At 40.5% G+C, this 22489-nt stretch overlaps 1 protein-coding gene across 3 annotated transcripts in view; it reads right to left on the bottom strand.

The window, feature by feature from the left end:
* Positions 1–22489, bottom strand: part of gria3b (glutamate receptor, ionotropic, AMPA 3b) — a 107526-nt gene that overhangs the window by 68891 nt on the left and 16146 nt on the right. For all 3 annotated transcript variants that reach the window (XR_007450058.1, XM_049585667.1, XM_049585668.1), the window contains exon 3: positions 9136–9375. Coding sequence is in view for 2 of the 3 variants with exons in the window: in XM_049585667.1 (XP_049441624.1) it covers positions 9136–9375 (240 nt within the window). In the remaining variant the exon portion in view is untranslated. The remainder of the gene's footprint in view (positions 1–9135; positions 9376–22489) is intronic.

The raw sequence follows: 22489 nt of genomic DNA, 5'->3' as shown, positions 1-22489 counted from the left end.
GTGTGTTTCCCTTTGTCCCTTTGCCAGTTTGTCTGTGTTCCTCCTGGGTGCATTCTGTGGTCGTTCTTGCATTCATACCTGCGTTATACCTGTGCTCATCCCTGTCCATTGTGTTTTTCCCGGTTGGTTTTCAGTTTGGTTTTTGTTCTGCTTACGTCTGGACTTAGTTGCCTGCCTGTACTGGATGTTCTAAGACTGTCTACTTGGTCTGCATTTGGGTTCTCTGAGCTGACACGTGACCAAAACATTAGTACTTGATTGACCATTTTGAGTTTGGGTTAGTCAGAGTTGCTTTGGAGCACATTTCACACAAAATAAAGTAGGTATGAGGGTGATCTCTATCTCACCTGGTAGAGTGTGTGTCCAGTGTAGGCTGAGGCTGGTTCAAGTCTGGCCTGCGACGCTTTGATGCACATCATCCACCCTTTCTTTCCATTCCTGTCTATCTTAACCTGTACTATCAATAAAGCAAAAATGCCCAAAAGAAATCTTGAAAAAAAAAGAGTAATATTTGACTGTAAGAACAATTTAACCTCATATTTGCATTATTTTATTATTTTTCATCAATTTCTTTTGTTAAAAAACCACAGAAGTGTATCGTTGCTTTTACTGTGAGAAACCCAAATTAGCCTGTTTGATTTAGATTTAAGTTCAGACTGTCGTCTGGAAGACAGCTGAGTGATACGAAGGAGTAAGTCGCTTCTTTTTCCATATATATTTCTTTTGGTATAGTTCAGCTTCCTCCTGCACTATAAGGGCTTGCTCATTTTTTGCTGTAAGAAGTAACATTTTAATTCAATATTGACATTTCTGAGACCTTTAACAATAGATGTGAGTGACAAGTGACTCCTGCACACTTTGGAGGCCTTACAGTAGGTCAGAATTTGCACATATTTGCATGTTTTATAATAAGCTGTTCACTTTGTGGCAGCAAATGCTGCAGTAACCTCTAATGATCAATACTGTACATGTGGCCTATTGTTCCATGTAAGTTTGCTAAATTGACTTCACAGCAGTTGGGGTCATTGGAAATATTGACAGAGCGAATGAAAGAAGTGCCCTGGAGATATTTTTGGATTGAATGCTGGAATACAGCTTCCACCTGGCAGGTTTTTGTTCAAAGACCATTTGACTTCCTGGTGCTATAATGAGGCGATGACATCGAACACTATTTCAACTGTCAGCAGTTAAATGATAAAAGTAAATAGCTCTGTGCTTTCTGTGCCGCAGTTACGTGTTGGATCGCTTTCCTCCTAACTATATAACATTCACAATATTGATTGTTCGAGGAGATGATGGATAGCGACAACATGAGGCCCGGCATTGTTATTCATATGTCATCAACACCTTGGTGTGGCGATGGATATTCTGAGATGGGCTAAAATCCTGTCTCACAACACCATCGTGGATATATAGAGGTGCCAGCTCCAGGTCTTACCACAAAATATCACTGGCATTGCTAACTGCAGATTGGTATTCACTAAATGTCAATGGAAAATATAAGTGCTTTCCCACAGTCAGAGGACTCCATCAGTCATATTTACATCTTCATTCACATTGTTTTTTTCTTTTTTGTCTTGCTGTTCACTTCAAGGTGAACTGGATTTTCTCAAGACTGGCAAAATAAAAATAATTCAGAGAGGCAGGGGAGTGATGCAGACACTGATGGAGCAGAGTGAGATGCATTGGCAGCAATGAAGGAAGGACAGACATACAATTGACCCTTTGCTAAACTCCTCCATCACAGCAATTGTCCAATCATGGCATTGCGGCTGTAACTAGGCACAACAGGCCTGTCAAATTTAGATTTAGGGTGATACTCTGTACTCAAAGTGTTGGGATGGTGGTGTCCTTTAGTAGCCTTTCCAAAACCAAAAACACAAGAGGAAACTCGTATGGAAAGGTTTATCCATGCTAAGATGCAACCGTTAGCATGTCTAGCTAACGATCTACAGTACCAAGCATTGATCTAATGTCAGCCGAAACACTTATACTTATTCTTGCTATTCAGAGTGCATAAGTGTGTTTACACTGACAAGCACCTGGATGGTACACTCATAACAGTCAAAAAGTTGAGTGTGGAACATCGGACACTTTTCACCTTACTTGTGAAATGCTGGCCAACTACCGTGACGAACACTGAAGCACTGTACAAATATACATATGGATATTTCACTCCATACTGCTGTCAGCTTTAAGCCATCAGTTTCCATATTGAGTTAACTCTGTAATAGTTTGGTGCCACAAAGGATCATCGTCGGGCATTGACTGTTGTATGTGTTGCTGCGTAAGCCATATGATCTGTGAGCCTAGTTATGTTTGGTTTTCATGCATATTAAATTTCCATCTTCACTGTATAAGATTCTAGTATTAGATTTGTGGCCAGATGCCTGAGAATTTGTAAATATTTGAAAAATGCAGCAGCTATTATTAACTCCGTAGATCAGCTGATGATAGAGCCAGCCAGTATCAGCTAAGGACATTCATAACATGCTATAGAGGAAGTCAAGTGAGCAAACAAGCAGATATAGCAAGCATTTGGTGAGAGACAATCTTTTGTCAAGTGTTAGCAATAATTTCTCTGGCCAGTTGAAATTTGCAAAGCAGAAGAAGCAAAGCTGCCAGATCTTGCTATCGTCACTTCCACTGAGTACGCAACAGCCATGCTTGATTTGAGAGAACACTACACTGTCAAAATGTGCGTACTATGCAAGTTAGTATATAGTGCATGCAGTGTACTACATGAAAGTGTACTAATGGAAGTATTAAATTTGAGACACAGCATTAGCTTGTAGAGTTGTACATGCGTGTTTCCCTGCCAAGTGAAAGGTGGTCCTCTATGCTGTCAGAGTTTAGTGTAACACTCGTGATTCTTTCCTTGGATCTTACCTCAGATAGCATTATGCTCGCCAGACACATTGTTTGGTCCTCATCCAATAAGGCTATTTTTTTATTTTTGTAACTTTAAACATAAAAATATACTGTTTGAAAATGTAAACAAAAAAAAAAATACAATTTTTCCTGCTAACTAGCTCTACAATGGGACGTAGCTTTAGCGTCAGTCTTTTAGAACATACATAGCTATCATGTGTGTATTTTTGACAGCTACAGCTTATAATATCAGCCAGAGACAGCTGTAATTTCTCCCGGCAAAATCAACGCTTTAAACTGAGTAGTATACGTTTGTCCGACCTCTGTCTGAATTGTTTAAAAAGAAAAATAAGAATCTTCCTTTATTGTCATTGTAAACTGCACACTGCACACTTAGGATTTGTTTCGTAATTCGTCTTTTCTCGACCACTTTAAGGAATGAAAGGTTGTGACTGCTATACTAATACAGTCACAGCTAGCTTAAAAGAAGACTCACTCAGGAAGAAGGGACACAGGCCTACTGTAAGAGAAAGCTAAAACCACATAAGGACGCGGTATAGGGATGTGTGAGAGAAAGAGAGAAAGAGCGACTCATAAATCAAGTAGAGGTGAGATTGCTGAATCAGGGTTGATTGTGCCTGGGAGAGACAATAAAGCCTGTAATCATCTGTCTCTGCTGCACAGACCCGGCAATTATCTGCCCATACCTGACCGCCAGAACAGAAAAGGGCAAGGTCCCTCTACCTTCACTCTATACAGCTTGAGATTTTTAAGGGGAAATTTGTCTGCTGATGCAAACTGAAAGTACAGAAAAAGCAATATTCACTCTTAGAGAGGTAAAAAAAAAAAAAATTGGGGTAAACAGAGGATCTGGTTGAAGGAGTGTTGCGAGGGTTGTCAGTTTTTACTGGTGAGCCATATGTGATGTTTGGGAGTGATTCAAAAGAACGAGTGGTGATATGTGTTTGGACCTTTCATCTCTCTCTACCCACACACTCACACTCACACACACACACACACACACACACACACACACACACACAAAAGGTACCATGTCAATATATTACATCAGATAAAAGAAGAGTAGCCAATCATTAAGCTGGTATAACACTGCCTACGGAAGCTCCATTTGCTTCCAGTGCAGTTCCTTCATCATAACGTCTGCTTTCATACAGCTGTCTCATACTAGCATTTAAGGTACAAATTTACCTTCATTTCCTCCAATACATCTGAGCCTGAAGCATATGGACCATCACTCTCTGACTGAAAGCACTGCACTAAGGCCTAAAAGCATTTTTTTTTCTGCCAGCCCAATATAAGAGCCAAATGAACAGTGTGGTTGTAATTAATCTTTTCTATTGACTGAATAAAACCTTTCGGTGGAACTCAGCTAGTGAATGCACTGTGTTTTCTCCCTCTAATAGGAGAGTTTGGAGAATAATTGCAAAGTTGCTTCCAGTATTGTGGATGATCAATGCTTTTATCAAACACAAATTAAAAGGCAAAAAGGCACTCAAGAAAATAATACAATGCAGCAGGTGCTCCGTGTGTTATTTGTTCATTCACTGTTTATCTACAGCTAAATGGAAACCAGCTGCATACGGGGATGTATTGTTCTACGCCTTTGCTTTTTTCACTCGTGTAAAGAATATTTACATTAAGTTCAGAGATCGTTTAATGGCTTTTCTCAACCTGGCAGGTCTCTTTTTCAGACAATGCTAACACAAGAAAATCACAGCAGAACAATAACACAGTGGATTGGAGGACAATGATCTTTATTGATTCCCAATTAGATTGCCCAGAGCAGCGTCTCTGAGAGGGAACACAGATTTCAAGATATCAGTGACACCCAACCAGTTGTACTGGTACCCGAGGGTATATTTCTGTAGCCATGACTATACTGGAGTAACTCGACTAATTTGACAAGTAGATTTACTAAATTTATTGTCACAATAACCAGTAACCTACCAGCTACAATTAGCTAACTGTACGGTATACACCAATATGAGCAAGCAATAACTGTGTTCTCTGTTGAGAGCATAAAAACTAGCTAGCAAATATTCAGAGAAGTCGAAATAGTACACTGAAAATAGCATGGACAAATTGTCCTACAGAGGATCCCTACAGGATTTTGTAGGCTGTTTTGGGGATTGTTGCGGTCTGAAATGAGTTCACGGCAGCTTCTCTAATAAAACTGCGAAGTATGTTGTGATGTTTTTAGGCATTTATTACGATGAAATAGCAAGGGAAAGTGAAAATTGCAAAAAAAAAAAAAAAAATAGTTGTGATATTGCTTCAGATTCAGAGTCTATTATTATGAGCATTCAGTGTTTGGGGATGGTGATTGTCTCTGGAAACCACTCCCATCCAGCTTTCTCTGCCCGGTAAGTTAACATTGCCGCAGTGGCTAACATCTGACACCGAGCCATTTAACAGGCCCAACAATCTCACACAGCACCGAGACACCTTGACTCTGATGTTGCAGCTGTTAATAACTATTGAGCAACATTCGCTAACAGTGATGCTAACAGCCCTGCCACTGTGTGTGGGTCTTCGTCACGGAGCTCACACTTCTGCAGCAGCAGTCTCGTGATAAACAAAGAGAAAGAAAGCAATGGCTGATCCAATCAATACTCTGCAAGCAGCCCTACAATAACCCGTTAATATCCACACTAAGAAATAAGCAACGGACTGTTTTTTTCTTTGCGTATTTTATTTCCTTGAGGCAAAAATAATTAAAAAAAAAGTTTCTGGAACCCCATAGTTGTTGTTTTTTTGTTTTTGTTTTTTTTTTTAAATATAGGCCTCTACCAAACAGTGAAATTGTAATTACTTCCACAAATTTATTCTAGATAGTTACCATCACATTACTTTGAAAACATCTCAGACATGGTGAAAAATCATACTGATAGAATTTTTTCATCAAATATATAATGGAATAACATTAAATATGTGGTATTAACACCTGTGAATAGTCATCCTTTTTTAATTTCATAAAAAACTGTGAATGTATTATCTTAGCATCACTAATCCTAAAAGGACAATTCAACTGTTTGGTTGAGCATGGCTTTAGATAGTAAAAAAAATCATACTCATTAAAGTATTTCAGCATATACATATATCTATATCTAGATAGATAGATAGATAGATATGTATGTATATTGGATAACATTAAATGTATCATTTGACAACACTGAATGATTAGAAAGCTTTTGATTGTTAGCGTAGCTTCATTACCATTATCTCAAGAGGACAAATGAGGCATTTGGTAGAGCGTGTTTTAAAATAACTAATATGACCTTTATTAGACTGAAGTTACATAAATCTGCTCAGTACTACCTCTGAAACCATGACATGTCAAAAACTATGCCCACCTTTGAAAATCCCACCACACAAAGCCTTCATGTCTGGAGTGACTATTTGTTACTAGCTTCCAGAAGGACACAAATTACAAAGCTATACTATGACACAGCATAACATACCGAAACCGAATGGCAGAGATAGCTCAGTCAGGTTGAGTTAAGTTAAATACATATATCCCGAAGATACTGTGACTCAAAATGCACTTCACTATTAGGGGCTTCATCACGAAACGATATTATAACAATTTGTTTGGATGACGACACGATGTTTGCTGATATCATAAAGTCTGTCACGATACGATTTTGATTCGATTCGATTCAGGAGCCTGCGATGGTTATGACACGATATCATATGCCCATCTAACACAATCATTTACATCAACTCACAAAAACAACTAGAATATGATTTGACCATTTTATTTCTGAGCTCTGTTTGTTGTTTGAGCGGAGGCGTGCTTGCCCAGAAATGGTGACACAGACGTGCTATGTGAATTTCAAAATAAATGTGTATCTTTAAGATGACGATATGGATCGTGTTTTCATTCTGCATTGATATAATCGGATCGTTAATCAATGAATCGATGTATCGATGTGGATCGATGTATTGTTATACCCCTATTCAGTATATAGCTGAGCAGGATGTAAAAGGGATAAGATGAAATTGTACCTGTTTTAAATTGCGGTAAAGTTGCAATGACTGGGCAAATTTGCAAAGTTGTTAAGAATTCATGGGCATTGGCTTAATCTGTGGTAATTGTTGTGATTGCAACATCACAACACCCTGCGGGGACTGGCTTAAAGTCACAGATGAACACTAGAAATGCTTGGCAAAATTTAACTGACAGGCAGTTGAATTTATTAACCAAAATATTGGATGAATAGTTGGAATACTCAGGTAACAAGTAACAAAAACAAATGAATTTCTCAGCTAAAGATAAGGGATAAAGAGTTAAAGTGGTAAAGTTTTTCCAGTTTAATGATCACATTTGGAACGTGCTGGGTGTGGTCAGTGAGGAGGTGCTAGAGGCCATCTGATTGTCAGATTACGTCAGACAAAAAAGTTCGAGAACCACCAAAATAAATAAATAATCCACAGTGATAGAGACGAAAGCAGTTGTCTGTCAATTTTTCTTTTTGCCTCAGAGCCAGAGGGTAAAAAACATACACCCTTGAAGACTATTTTCCCTTGTCACTCCTCCTGGTTTAGCCAGCAGTCAGTGTCCATATTGCCTGGGGAGCTGCACTACCTGATAAGCGGAGGTAGAGGCTCTCTGACACATCTGTCTGCTTGATGAGCCAAGTGTCAAAGCCCCCCAAAGTGCTGGATGGAGTGCATCAATAAACGACTTTAATCCCCTCCTGGGGCCAATGTCCTCCCACTAATAAGGGATCGTCTTACACCACTGGCAGTGAGGAGAGAGGTAAAAGTGGCTTGGCATGGGCCTCAGCACGGGGATGTACAGTACGCAGGGAATTGTCTGTACACAGGTAACAGGCTGTAAATCACACGCGCCTGCTGTTGCCTTAATTGCTGGATTGAATAGGTGTTTTGTTTCCTCCTCCTTCTCACTTTCTCTCCCTCCTTTGCCCTCTGTCCCTCTTTCCTCCCATTGAAGTATATGTCTATTTGTCATCACTCTTTCTCTACCTAACACCTCTCCTGTTTTTATATTTCAGCCTCTTTTCCCCACCTCCGCCATGTATCTAACTCTGCCCCAGACAGTCTCACTTGCCAGACATAAGAGGAGATGCAGAGGGATGGGGACCGGGAGCTGGGCAGTATTGGTTGTGCTGAAGGACGTGTGGGTTGCTAGCATCCGCAGGGAAGATCCAATGAGTGTTCTAGTCTGAATGACCCTAATTAACCACATATTATCTGCAGGCTGTGTGGAGGATTAAGGCCCTCAGCTCTGGACCCTACAGGCCTGGAGACCCAAAGACAGAGGACTCTGCGCAGAGGCACACTTTATATACTGCCTCAAAGCAAGACACGGAGAGGTGGGGGCGTGAGCAGGCCAGCAAAGAGAACCGTACAGAGAGCAGATAGCATGCTGCAGAGAAGACTGGTTGCTCCAAGCATATCTGGACCTTTCTATAATGAGCAAATAAACAATGCAAACTGCTCTGTACAGTGCGGGAGGAGTTTGCAGCCACCCTTTCTGGCACTGTCACAGAGAGGAAGACATATTGTGTCTTTGTCTGTCATATCCTGAAAGTAACCATCCCTCCAGCCCAGGTGCTGTTTCAACAAATTGAAGTTTCTGTAGGAGGAGGGGATCATTATTCTATTGAGAGATAATGAGCTCATTTTCTTGTTTGACATTAGAACAGCCAGAAATGAGCACTTCGCCACGTTGACAGGTCGTCATACACACAGCACGTTGCTGCATTAAACCACTGTCTATTGTCAACAAAGCAACGCAATCTGGGAACTACACAAAAAGCCTCATTGATGCAACACAATAAGCAGCCCCCACAGGCAGGCAGAGACTCTGTTTTCTGTAGAAAACATTTTAGCAGCAGCTGTGACATACCTCATTTCAGATGAAAGACGAGCCAATATCAACATCATGATTAAAAAGAAGATTAACTGACACCAACCAGCCAAAATCCAAAGGTTATAGCTCATAAGATGTGCCGTTTCTTAAAGTGTAATGTGTTATTACAAGTGTTACGAGCTGCTAGTGAATATATTTCACATTTACATAACAGCAAACTACTGGACTACTGCCGTGTTAACAGTTGAAGCATTTACAGGGCTTTCATAAAGTATTACAGGGTAAATCTATCCTCTGCTAACCCCGGTGTGCAGCTGCTATTCTGAGCCACTGTAACGCTTCCTGCGGTTCCACACTGTAACTCAAGCTTACAGTCCTGACTCAAGGCCCACGCTGTCACCTACCTCGGTCGGTGTCGTAGAGGTAGACAAACTTCTGCCACTTGTAGTGAGAGAGCAGGCTGAGGACAGCACCCCGGAGGGCGGGGCGCATCTGGATGACAAACTGCACCTCGTTATCGGTGGGGTAACTGGGTGTGACAAAGGAGGTGTGCAGGGCGCCGCAGAACGAGGTCAAGGTGTTCATGGACTTCTTGTCGTAGAATCCGAAGATGGCGTAGACTCCGCGGGAGAACTGGGAGCAAACTGCAGGGACAGCAGAGGGCAAGAGGACACAAGTGTTAAGGCATTAATCAGCAAAATATGAGTATGCACAAATGTGTGCCTCATCACTTCAGGCAGTAACACATCGATTGGGTTGTTTGACCCACCACTAATAGCCGATTAAGGGTTTAAGTGACTAAATGACCCCCAAGGCACTTAACAAAGCATCTGTAATACCGCATATCCTGTTATAATATCAATAATAATACAAAACTCTACACACTAAGAACAGTAAGAATAAGTGCATAAGGCTGCTGAGATATTCTGTCTGGTCAGATTCGTAGTCTTGTTTTCTCTTTCAACAATTATTTTCATTATTGATTAATCTGACAATTATTTCTCAGATTTATACATTCATTATTTTGTTAATTAGGTGTAAGAAAAGAGTGAAAAATGACCGTAATAATTACTCACAGCCCAAGGTGATGCATGCTGATGGTTTGCTCTATGTCACTAAGACATTTATACTTGAAAAATGACTAATGCTAATAATATATCATCAAAATAATTGCTGATAATTTTGCTGTCAATTTACTAATTGATTAGTAGACTTATCATGGCTCCTGCATTATTCTTTGATCAGACAGTTCCTGGTTTAATTTTTTTTTTAAAATCCAGTGGTCATTAGCTGCTGTTACATGACCATTATTTCTTTAACCTGATTAAAATCATCCTGATTAGAAATTCAAACTAAACTGTTTCCATGGACACTAAATAAACTGATCTGATAAGGTTTGTGTTTACATGCCCCAAAGTATTTAATTTGAATATAGGTTTTTTGACTTGTGCAAAGATGTCCAGCCCACTGTGAAGCGTCTAATCTGCCAGATATATAACAGAAGAAGAAGTTATTTTTCCATCCTTATTCAAAAGAGACGAATAAAGAAAGAGAAGAAGTGGTTCAGCCTGTGGAAATACTTCAGTCGTATGTAACATAGGCCTATGTATAAACGTTGTTTTTTTCTGTAGCTTAAAATTACTAGGGCTGCCCGCTAAAAGTCGACCAGTGAGGTCATTAGTCAACAAGAATTCATTGGTTGCTTGGTTGCTTAGTTGCTTAGTTGCAGGGAAAAAAACAACAGCAACAACAACAAGAAAAAAAAAACGAACGTGAAACTCTTTTAGGAGCTGCGCCTTGTCAAAATAAATCAAAATCTATATGACTGGACCATGTGAGAATTTAATTTGAAAGGACAGACACAGGAAGTGGCCATGCTCAGCACTGATAATTAAATTAATATCATAAACATGCAGACAACTAGTGGCCCTAAATGACGACTATTGGCCGACAAGGAATAGTCTTAGTCTGGGGCAGCCCCTACAAATTACAGATGTCCCCCAAACACCTCACATGCAGACTGTTGGTAGAAGTTATAATACACCGATGTGCCCTAAACGTCTCATTTTAATGCTACTGCATGGTAGGAATAGATACTTGTTATGTCCAGCGACTTCACATTGAACCCTGTAGCTACAACGTTATATAAGGCTACTGTTACAGAGTCAAAGAATTCATCTAGTAATCAGGGCACTCATATTAGAATGAAGCACTAGTAGAGCGCTAAATGTTTTTGGAATTTATGAATGATTCTGTGTCAAAATCAGCGTAGGGAGGCGTTTATGTTGCACAGCTATGTCCCCTAATGTTACCACCACATGGGGCAAACATACAGTATGAAGAAAGAAAACATCTCTGTGTTTGCATAGTTATAAGGTGCTAATATTTTTCTATTGAATGCAATATCAATGGTCAAAACCACCCCTCCCAACATGATTGAAAACTACTTCCAATCAGGCCTGATCGGACACTATCAGAATAAGGTGGTTACGTAATGCATTTTTATTCTGATTGTGATAATCTGGTTATTAGTGGAATATCCTCCTGAGACCTGAACTTTTGCTTTGTTAACATTTTCATTTCTTCTAGCTATTTGGGAACTAATCATTGTCACTAATAATTAAGTCCCAATGTCCACAAACGAGACAACGATACAGTCTCAATGTCCTCAAATGAGATGATAATAAAATCCCAATGTCCTCAAAAAATGACTTCTTTCCGTCTTAGCTTGTTACTGCTGCTAAAATTGGTCAACTTTGTTGCCATATCTACAACAAACTACAGACATTATTAATCATATATAAACAAGTTTCAACCATAAAATGTGATCAGGTTTTGGACCTTGTCCACTTTTGTGTCTGGATTAACTACAGACTGACTTGGCAGAGATGGCTGCCATCTTGTTTTTTTTACATAGCATATTGTGCTCTTACCACCAGATGACACAAAAAAGCGTCCATGAACAAGGACAACAGGTCTAAGTTAAGTAGAATGAAGTATAAGGTCAAGAAAACCCAAGATGTAATGTCCTAATATGAGGACAGAGGGTCTCAGGAGGATACTATGGTCCATGTAAATGCACCCAAAGTCATTGTGGGTACAACTTAGCCTGTCCCAAAGTGATAAAACAACTTAAATGATGTCATCAAGGTTACCTCAACTTGGGTTTGGAGGACATGAAATTATAAGCGGAATCCTGTGTTATAAAGTGGAGGTGTGGAGTTTGAAAGGTGTCGATATTTACTGGGCAGGAAGGTTGTAATGACAGACTGAATCAAGTTGCATTATGGGAAGTGTAGGATGCAGTGTTTTTAGAGTTTGACCCACACTAAGGAGTAAGAGTCAGGATATCTCAGCGTTTAATGCTTCAACTTTAAACATCCTTTATAAAAAAAATCTGTCTTTGTTGAGTCCCTGCTTTGTGGAACTGCAATAATTAATCACTGCAGTTCCCATTTAATTAAGAAAATAATCAGTGGAGTAATCAATAATGAAAAGATTTTTTTTGTTGCAGCCCTAATTGATACTCATCCCTAGTGATCATAACACGAAATCCAGTTTCCACCTGGTTTTACCATTCATTATCTGTGTATCTGAATTAGAGAACAAAAAGACAGTATGCACTGCAGCAGGAAGCGAGTGGGTCTGATAATAGTGGACTGCAGTGTGTGACAGAACGTCTGTAAAAATCCCCGCAGCTGTAAATGCAAGCAGCACAGTGTGTTTGTTTTGATAGAAAAGTGGCAGCCAAAGGATAGAAACGTCACACCATTCACTAAAGGTCTCCAGCTCCCACCAGGAGCTCCCACCAGTTATCGCTCTGTTCCCCCATCCACAGTGAACCACTCACTGCAGCATTCATAGCAGCTGTGAGCGCCACTGCTGCCTGTCACCGCTTCTGTTGCCTCCCACGAACGAGCTGAAAAAGACAACTCTGTCTGGCGCGAGTGAAAAGCGAATGCAGCTTAGTTTCAACGACCTTAAACTCAAAACGTCTGTGTTGATGGCATGATGTCACATACTTGGTGTCTTTGCACGGTTACAAAGTATTAATACAAGATTGACCCCACTTTTGAGGGGAAAACAAGCCATTGACAAGCTGCGCGACGACTACTCTTTATATTCAGTGAAATCACCATCTGAGGCGAAGGTAGAGGAAAATAAACAGGTACGCCATAATTTGAATGTTTTTCACTTGAACAAATCTATAACAACCACTTCGGGGAATGAACACCTCAGTAATACAAGCATTTTATTTTCTATCAGCGCGTGCATCTGATGACATTTCTTGAGAGGCAAAAAAAAAAAAATCATTTGTTTGTGTATTCATCACGCACTCTAGCGGGACAGCGTAAATTGTCAGGCAGGAGCGACTTCCAATCAGTCAGAAGCCATTAATGTGTAAACTAACATTCAGAGCTACAGGTGTGTTTTGCTTTCCCACCCTATCATGAATGGCTGCTCACTTATTCTGATTGACTCTCAAGTGCTCCCGCTGGGTAATCAAGCATTCTTAACATCCGTAAACACTTTGAATATTCCAGTACAATGGTTGGATGACAGGAGGGAAGGCACTATCTGATCTTATGCAACGGCTATGTTAAATATTTGTTTTTGGATTGGCTGACGGGGTATTCATTCACGTCATATAGCGGGATGCATCAGATTTAGGCTCTAAATAAAGAGTTTTAGCATTCTCCGAGGTTACTGATGCTGAACTGGAAACGATTTATCACCAACATGGCAGTTTGTATTCGGCGCCTTCATGCTAATCGAGTGCAAGATACAATCGCACACACGTACGCAGACTCAATAACTATGTTTTTTTTTTCTGCTTCCGCCCGTGGGAATTCGTCCGTCTTTGTGTAGATCGCTGCTACAGTATGTGCGAACCATTCAGACACTCAAGAGGACAACATGACAGTGCTCACGTATTCGGCTCTTAAGCACAATTGCTGTGTGAATGAGAGATCTAGTCACTGGTGGGATTTGCCTCATCCTTTTTAATTCTATTCCCTCCCTATCTGTCCTGGTACAGACACCTCTCCCAAGGTATAAGCATCCATTCTCAGCAACACACACACACACACACACACACACACACACACACACACACACGGATGCAGACATAAACATGCACACACACGCACGCACACACACGCACACACACACACACACACACACACACACACACACACACACACACACACACACACACACACACACACTAACACTGCTTTCTGATAAGTGAATCAACAGATGGACAGCAGTATTGTGGGGAAGTGCTGCAGGGTGAGTGGTGCAATCTCCCCTCACTGAATGGGAGCCAGTAGGAGCTGCAGCCCTTGTCGAGGCCCAGTTTTCTCTGCACTCCCTCTTAATTTGGGCCAGTACTGACACAGAACCTATCCTATAGGGACCAGATCTGGCAGCCTCTTTCTTTCTGCTCAGCTGTCCTCTGCTTATTAGGTTGAGCTTTGAGCAAGACCGAGCCTCAATAACAGATATGTCCACACACCCTCATCTCGCTCCCTATAACCTCCCTCTTGCCCCCCTTTCCGTTAGATATACCGTCCTTACGCTGCACCCTTTTCAGGATCGCCACCTTATTGTAGTGGGAAGGTTTGCATGTTGCAGGGATCCCACGAGCTACGCCATCTACAGTGACCTCAGCTCCAGGTACGTTTTCTCGTAGCAATGAGGGTTAGGATGTTCTAGACAAAGAATGACCTGTTCTGTTTTGGTGGGGGGGGGGGGGGGGGGCATTCTCACTGCACCAGATCTGCCAGCATCCTGCATCTCTGCCACTTAGACACAAGGCATCCTGCCACAACGACTGCACACTCCTTTCTTCACAATAAATTCCACTCGCCACTCTGCTCTCGCAAGCATTTGTGGCACAAATTCACAGCCACATGCATGCATTGCGTGGCTGTAGCCATGGACTCAACATTGGGGGGAGGGCAAATCTGCACATTTGAAAATGAATTACCATAATATTATATCATTTAACATCAGTAAGTACAGCCATACAGTATACAAATATGAATGCAAGCTACGACTGTTTAGATAACTTCCACATGCAGCGCCACATAAATGACTGACACTTTACACAGACATTACATGAGCTTTCTGACAAATATGATGTTAGTTGAATATGCCCATGCACTATTGTTAATCTCTGTGTGAATGTGTGTCTAATTAACTGCAGGTAACTTAGCTATGAAAGCTAAGATAAGTGGTGGCTGACTGATTAGCACTTGCAAATTGGCCTGTTTTCACCAGAAGCACTTGTTTCCACTCAACGCAATCACTGACATGTTTCATCATAGTATACACTGGGTGTGGGTTGTGTTCCCCCCACTTTATATTATAACTACTGCCTTGATGCATCGCCATAAGTAGACCACAGTAACATACAATCAATGGTAATTTGCTTTCAATGAAGGGCCATAAGCCGCGCTGTGCAACAACCATGTTTTCTCACTCTTAATCACATATCTGTGTCAAGGAGGTCATAAGGTGTTTATATACCAGAGGGTGGAGCTTGCCGTGCTCTTGATCATGATTGATTAAACAAATGTGTCTCCACATCAGTGAAAATGACCCTTCCTTTGGCAAGCTACAACCATCATTTTTACAAACTGCTGTGAGAAAATAGTGGAAAACAATTTGCAGTTTTCACCCGCTGCTGCTGGAGGAAAAACAAAAGAAGTGTTTCGGGGGCTCTTATCACCAACAGCTGGGATCACCTGTGAGGAATGAGCGAGTGGCTTTTGAAACTCCTCCTTTTTTAAATCACATATTTGTTTTTGCATCGCATTGTAACTTTCTAATTAATCGTACGGTTTTTTTTTTGTTACAAGCCGCAGCAATTTGCTACCTCACTAATTTGCGGCGCATGTAAATTTCCGAGCCTTTTAAATTTTTAATAAACTCTAATTCTTTCAGTCAAGGGTGAATAACAAGACAGCAGAACAAATGAGCAGACCATACACTCGGAAGTTTATTAATAGGAGAAAAAGAAAAGAAAGAAAAAAAAAAGCAATCAGTAGAAACATATTGACCAAGAGGAATTTAAAGTTTCTTTGCAGTGAAAAGAAAAGTCAATCGTGGAGAGATTTCAGCTTAATAACTTAAATTAAAGACAAAATGCTTACAGTTAAAACACACAAAAAAAACTTTATGTACTGAGTTTCTGATTATTTGCAATTCACAAGAGCCAACGGCAGGATTTAAACTGTTTTTGAAAACTCCCTCAGACTATATAGAAAGTTATGGATCACTGTCTTGCAGCCCAAAATACATATACTCTGTATATGTATGTATTCCTACACTTGACTCACTCTCCCAGAGATGTCTCTCCATGCAGTACTCATCCCCTTCCCCACTCCTTCAACGCCTCACTGTCTCTCTCCACTCCTCACTCCTCTATCCTCACCACTCTATTTGACCTCTCCTTTTGTTGCCTGTCTTCTGCCTCAGCCATCTGGTCATCCCCCATAGCATACATCCTCTTCAAGCGTGGCAGTATCTCTCTCCACCTGAGTGCCTCTCTCTTTCCCCTCTCACATTGTTTCCCCCATAATATCGCTACGCTCCATCAGCGGAGCAGAGATTGGTGTTGGACTTTGGTAGAAAAAAAGAAAAAAGAAAAAAAAAGAAAGTGTACGGTACAGTCAGGATAGAGAGCTGCTGCGGAGAAATGCCCCGGCCTCATGCCTCTCTGTAATTAAATAAAATGAAATAAATCCTGTAGGTGGAAATAATACGCCCGATCCTGTCCCTACCTCTGAAGAAATAACACATCAGTTAACATAATTCAATGATTCTGCGAGTGTCACCTTGAATTTCAATAATGCTAATTTACTCACAAGTCCTCAGACAACCATGTGCATGTGCACAGAGTCATTAGAGGAGCTCGCATGAAGTCGTAAACAACACAAAGATAATTTTCTCTCATCTGCTCCCTCTCTTTCCCTTCTCCTCCAATCTCATTTTCCCTTTTTTTTTCTTCCTCTGCAGCTAACCGTGCCTCCTCTCCTCCTCCTCCTCCTCCACTACCTCCTCCTCCTCTCCCTTCCTGCTGCAGGGAACCATGCATCCCATCTCCAGTTCACTGGTCAAACACACACAGTGTGCCGCCCTCATTCCCTTCTATAATCAGGACACTCGGCAGTGCTACGGGGATGTTACATTTCTGATGCATCACTTGAGATGGCTGGCCTGGAATGCTAGTTCAGAGGGATATGTGGTATCCTGCAGGCACACTGAGCTAATTCATAAAAAAAAAAAAAAAACCCTTTCATGCACTCAAAGTATTTGGACTCCCATGCTCTTTCGCGGCCCATGAGCCAGAGCTTTGCACAGCCTTGGGAAGGGGGCCGGGAACAGTAAATGTCAACGATGATTGTATCTCTTTAGCTGTTTTCCTCGTCTTTTTCACTAAACCCACATTCTCTACTTTCTCTTTTCGGCTCTGTTGTTTTCTCCTCGGCCACATGTCCTCCGTTTCCTGCCCGTGCCTCCGTCTCCTCGTGCCCCTGGTCCTCGTAGCTCCTCTTACTGGTCTCCACCCCCCCTCCATCCCTCCCTCCCTCGCTTCCTCCCTCCCCTTCCCCAGTTTTCACCAGCCTACATCAGGACCAGCCTGTCCTGCTCTGAAGAAGGGATGCTGTCACTGGGAGATAGCTCGTAAGTGCCCTGGGGGATTGCATCAGCTCTTGTCATATAGAGATGTGAAGCGCTTCAAACTGTTAACTCAAATGGCAGACCTAGATTCAAGAACGACTCAACTGCAATGGTGCCGTGAAATGTTAAAAAGAAGCTGTTACTAGTCCTGCTCCATCAACATCCAGCATCTATTTACACTTCAAATTACCTGCTGGGTTAAACGACACAGATACACACACTCACACACTAACACACATGCACACACACTGTGGAAGGAGAGCAAACGAAAATGGAATACAGAAACTGTATCCAGTGTTTGACATTAGAGCGGGTGTATATTTTAATATTATTCTTAATCAGTGTTCAGTAGACAATATGTTGATCAGATGTAATGTGTAACAGCAGAACATTCATTGAAGTTCGATTATTTTGTATGTGACTTTGCTCCTACTTTTGTCATATGATATATTGATATTTAAAAAATATTCTAATTAATATTGCTGTACTTTGGGGGGCATTTTATGTCTGTATTAGACACTGGTAGTATGACGAGAAAGAGGTAAGGAAGAGAGCAACAAAAGGTCACCAGCTGAAGTTGCAGTTCATGGTCGGCTTCTTAACCTCTAAGCCACAGGAGCACCCCTTATTATCACCCAGCCATTTCTGTCATGACATAATATATTTTTCATTGTCGGTACACTTAAAAAATTAAAATAAAATTAGCACTTTTTTTATTATTATTATTTTATTATTTATTATTATTTTTTGTTTCGAAAAATGTTCCGCGTTCAGGTGACAACGTTTTGATAACAATCGTCATGCTGTAGTATACATGCCAGGCCAGTAGTTGGCGGTGTGATTCTGTAATGAAACAACACGGGCAGAGCGGTGATGTATAGACAAACAAAACGGCAACCGCAGGAACGTTTGTGTTGCTACAGTAAATCTACACTTTGCTGGAGAAGTGTTGATAAATTCAACAGGGTGAGCAGCACAAGCAGAGCTCAGGAGTCCACCATTGTTGTTGTGATGGTCGACTTTCTCACGCATGCCTAGTGACTGGAACAATAATGCACATGTGAGAATAGTCTCTATTTTCAGAGACTGCATATTGCAAGTTTACATGATAACTGAGACGGTGCTGTTTCCTTGCAATGCACTCTGCAACCCATTTTCAAAACTTTGCTTTTTTTCAGGCACATGACAAAAAGCAACTTAAGTATATCGTTTTCTGTGGAAATCGTTGTCGTATAAACAGAATCTTAGACTTACCATTAGCATGTTAACTGATTCCCTCAAACAGACCATAACATATACACATATATAATACATACACACACCCACACACATCTCTACAAATGATATAATAGATAAAACAGGCAAACACATGCTGACACACACACTCGTAAGCATACGCATACACACAAATATGCATTACATAGGAGTACGTACAGAGGTGGGTGAGTGGGCAAAATTAATTTTAATAGTAATGAAAGGAAATATTAACATAAACACGTGATACATAATTCTTCATCAGCATAATAATGTGGTCCCAATTAGGCCAAATCTGATCCACAGGGCCAGCGCCAGGATGAGGGGACAAAACAGGTCCCGCATGGACGCAGTCTGTCTATCCGACAACCCCATTTTTCCCCCCTCTATCTTTTCCCATACTTCCTCAAGGCTTAGTTGTTCCCATCCATTCAGGAATTTCAAGGTCTGTAGTCTTCTTTTGGATGTTAATATTTCTATCATCCAGTGTGTTTCAAGATAGGTTTTAAATTCTAAAATATTAAGCAGCGATATTATTTTCCGATTTATCATAAAAGCTTTGACAAACAATATTACACACACTTGGGTGCACAGTCCTGCTCATGGAATCACACTGATAACCAGTGGCAATAGTGGGCCGAGAAACACAGGAATGATTAAGTCAAATGCACAAAAGATGAAGACTGCTAGCTAGCACATGTAATTAAGGATGTAAACAAAATGTTCAAAAAGATCTGGTTTGTTTTCTAAGGTATGAAATGCCTTGAACTGTTTAAGGCTATACATTTACTTTTTGGTGAGTGGCACTGACTTTATGCTGAATTTTTGTTTGTTTACAAGAAAGCTCCTACTTTGAAACCATGAAATCAGCATTTATCCTAATTAAAGTGACTGTTATTCAGGTGATCGCATCTCAAATTCACTGAGCAGCTCAGTTTAAGCGACCTCCAAATTTCCCTCCTGCTCTGTTCTCACCTCGCCGTTTGGGAATCCCCCAAAAAAGTGCCTCATCTGCTGTTTGGGCTTAAAAAACACAACATACAAGCAACCCACTGGTGAGTTCAAATGTGTGTATGTGTCTCTTTATGCATGTGCTTGTGTGTTTGTCTGAGTGTATGATGGATGATGGGGGTGTGCCCCCTGGCCTTGCCTGGGGACTCTCTGACACCTGGGATGGTTAGCCTGGAGCTCACCCACTAAGAGATTCGCATCTCATACTGAGGACAGCTCTCTAACCTTCTCTGCTCCTGTAATTAATTCTCCTCCTATTATATACTCTATCTTTTATTATAAACTTTAAATGTGTAGGTGACTGAATAAACTCACCCTAAGACCTGTGTGTACATACGTATAAAGATTCCTATATTAAATTGCAGCCATTTACAGCTGCAAAAGAGCACACACTGATTTAATAATAGAAAATGGATGTGTACGTTTTGTTGTGTCTATCTTGTGTATACAGCTGCAGTGTGATATTTCCTTCTCTGCAAGATACATTAGTAAAAGTCACAAAAAAGGTTACTACCCAGTAACTTTAATGGCTCAAATTAGTGTGTCTCTACCAAAGAGGGAGCTGAATGGCTGCCTGTGACTCCGGCTCCACACAAAGGAGAAGACGCATATAAATGTTCTGTTCCTCCACTGCCTGGATACACGGACGACAGGTCAACTATTAGGAGAAACATGATCTTATTCCAACATGGCAGTCGCATGTGTGAGATTTTTGTCAAGTTGCTTGCTCACAGTTACAAATATAATGTGTAAAAATTATGTTTATTTTTCTAGAAATATATAGAAATGTTTTAACATTGATTTTTGACACCCCTGCTGCTCTGTTATACTAATTTCCGAGCCTTACTAAATACTAATTTTTAGTATAACACTCGAGGCCAACTACAGAGTAGAGAACTTTAAAATATGACAGGAGACATTTCTGAGAACAAACTAGCAAATGGAATAAAATGGAAATGGAAATATTATGTATAACAAAACTGCATTAGATAGGCATTTATGAGCACAGCACAGTGATAAGTTTTGATTAAACCCAATAATATTTAGAATATACTTTGTGTAAAATTGATCACAGCATATTCAAATGGGAAAACATGTTCACAGAGCTGTATAGTTACTAGGTAGCTAGTCAAATATCCTTTGAGAGGGAATTAATGGAAATTTGTGTGAAGTATAAAATTAAAATTTCTGTTTTTTTTTTCTGAGCTCGATGTAGAGTGGTGCATCCGACCGAGAAGGACATTATGGAAATCTGTGTGAAAGCATAAAATTCAAACTCTGGTGAGCATGATTTACATTCTCTTTGAAGCTTCAAGAATTGGGCCTAAAAGGCATCCATAGGAAAAACCACTTATCCTATATCAAGCTGTGCCTGCAAGGCTCATATACAACCTCCAACCCCAGTCAGTCCTAATGAGACGTGAGTGGCCCTCCACTCTGTTAGTGAGACAGAATTAGAATCGCATCTGAACTGTGTGATCTTGTGTTTGTCAAATCTTTGCCAAAGCAAGCCGAGGGAGGATTACTTATGCTAACTAGAATTGTCTGCTTTTTAAATTGACCCAATATTCCAATTAAACAGAATGTTTCTGAACAATTTTTAGATGTGACTGAATTACAATGGTTGGCCAGGAATCATGGTTTACATAATAAATCCAAGTCATTTTTAATAAGATGGTTAAAGTAGAAATATTAATAAAACTAGGACTCCATGGCAGGTGAGAGATTGTGGAGAAATGATCCTTGAAATGAAGGACTAATGGAGATATCTACTATCTATTCTACTAGTGTTGTAAAACTTTAATACTACAATATTCAATGTTAATGATGACAAAAGTGTATTTATACTTTAATAATACCTGTCCTTCCAACAGCAATCATATAATGACCAACTCACCAGAGTAAATGTTGGCATTATATTTCTCAGCAAACCACAGATATGTAAGATTTGCACATTATTATGTAGCGGATATGTTGAAAGATAATGTTTCTTTACATTTCAATAATGCTGTGGTAAATGAGTGGTTCATTTTAGGCACAAAAAACAGTCAGGAAAAGACAATGTTTTGGCTTAAAATACCCAGTGTTGGTGCCACAATCATGGCTGGAAATGCCACTGATGTCTGCCTTAAAAAACACCCACTTCTGTGGGCACAGCTGCCACTGAAAATGCCACTGATGTTTTGCTAAAAAAAGAAGAAAAAAAAAAAAAAGAAAGAAAAATGCTTTAGGTGATACAGTTGCAGCTGGAAATGCTGCGAATCCTCACTTTTCTTGGCGCATTCACTGCTGGAAATTAAGCCAATGTCCTGCGAGAACACATCTGCTTTCTGTGACACAATCGCTGCTGGAAATGCTGCTTCTGCCTTGTCTTGTTAAAACAGCCTGCTTGGAGGGCACAATCACGGCTGGAAATGCCACTGACGGCTGGCTAAAAATTATCCTATTTTGATTGCACAACTGCCATTGGAAAAACCAATGTCTTATCAAAAAAAAAAAAAAAAACAGAAAAAAAACCACTTTAAATGTCACATTTGTGCTGGAAATGAAGCCAATGTCTTCCTAAGAAACTCCCGCTTTCTGTGGTACAATCACTGCTGGAAATGCTGCTGATGTCTTGCTACAAACGCTTGCTGCTGATGCCCACTTTTGATGGCACTATTGCCATTGCAAATGCCACCAATGTCTTACTAAAACAAAAACAAACAAAAAAAAAAAACGCTTTAAGTGTCACAGTTGCTGCTGGAAATGCTGTGAATGCCTTGCTAATAAAAAGCCCATTTTTTGTGGCACATCACTGCT

Source organism: Epinephelus fuscoguttatus, linkage group LG9, assembly GCF_011397635.1.
Source record: "Epinephelus fuscoguttatus linkage group LG9, E.fuscoguttatus.final_Chr_v1".
Classification (NCBI taxonomy): Eukaryota; Metazoa; Chordata; class Actinopteri; order Perciformes; family Serranidae; genus Epinephelus; species Epinephelus fuscoguttatus.
This window is presented reverse-complemented; position numbering and strand designations above follow the sequence as displayed.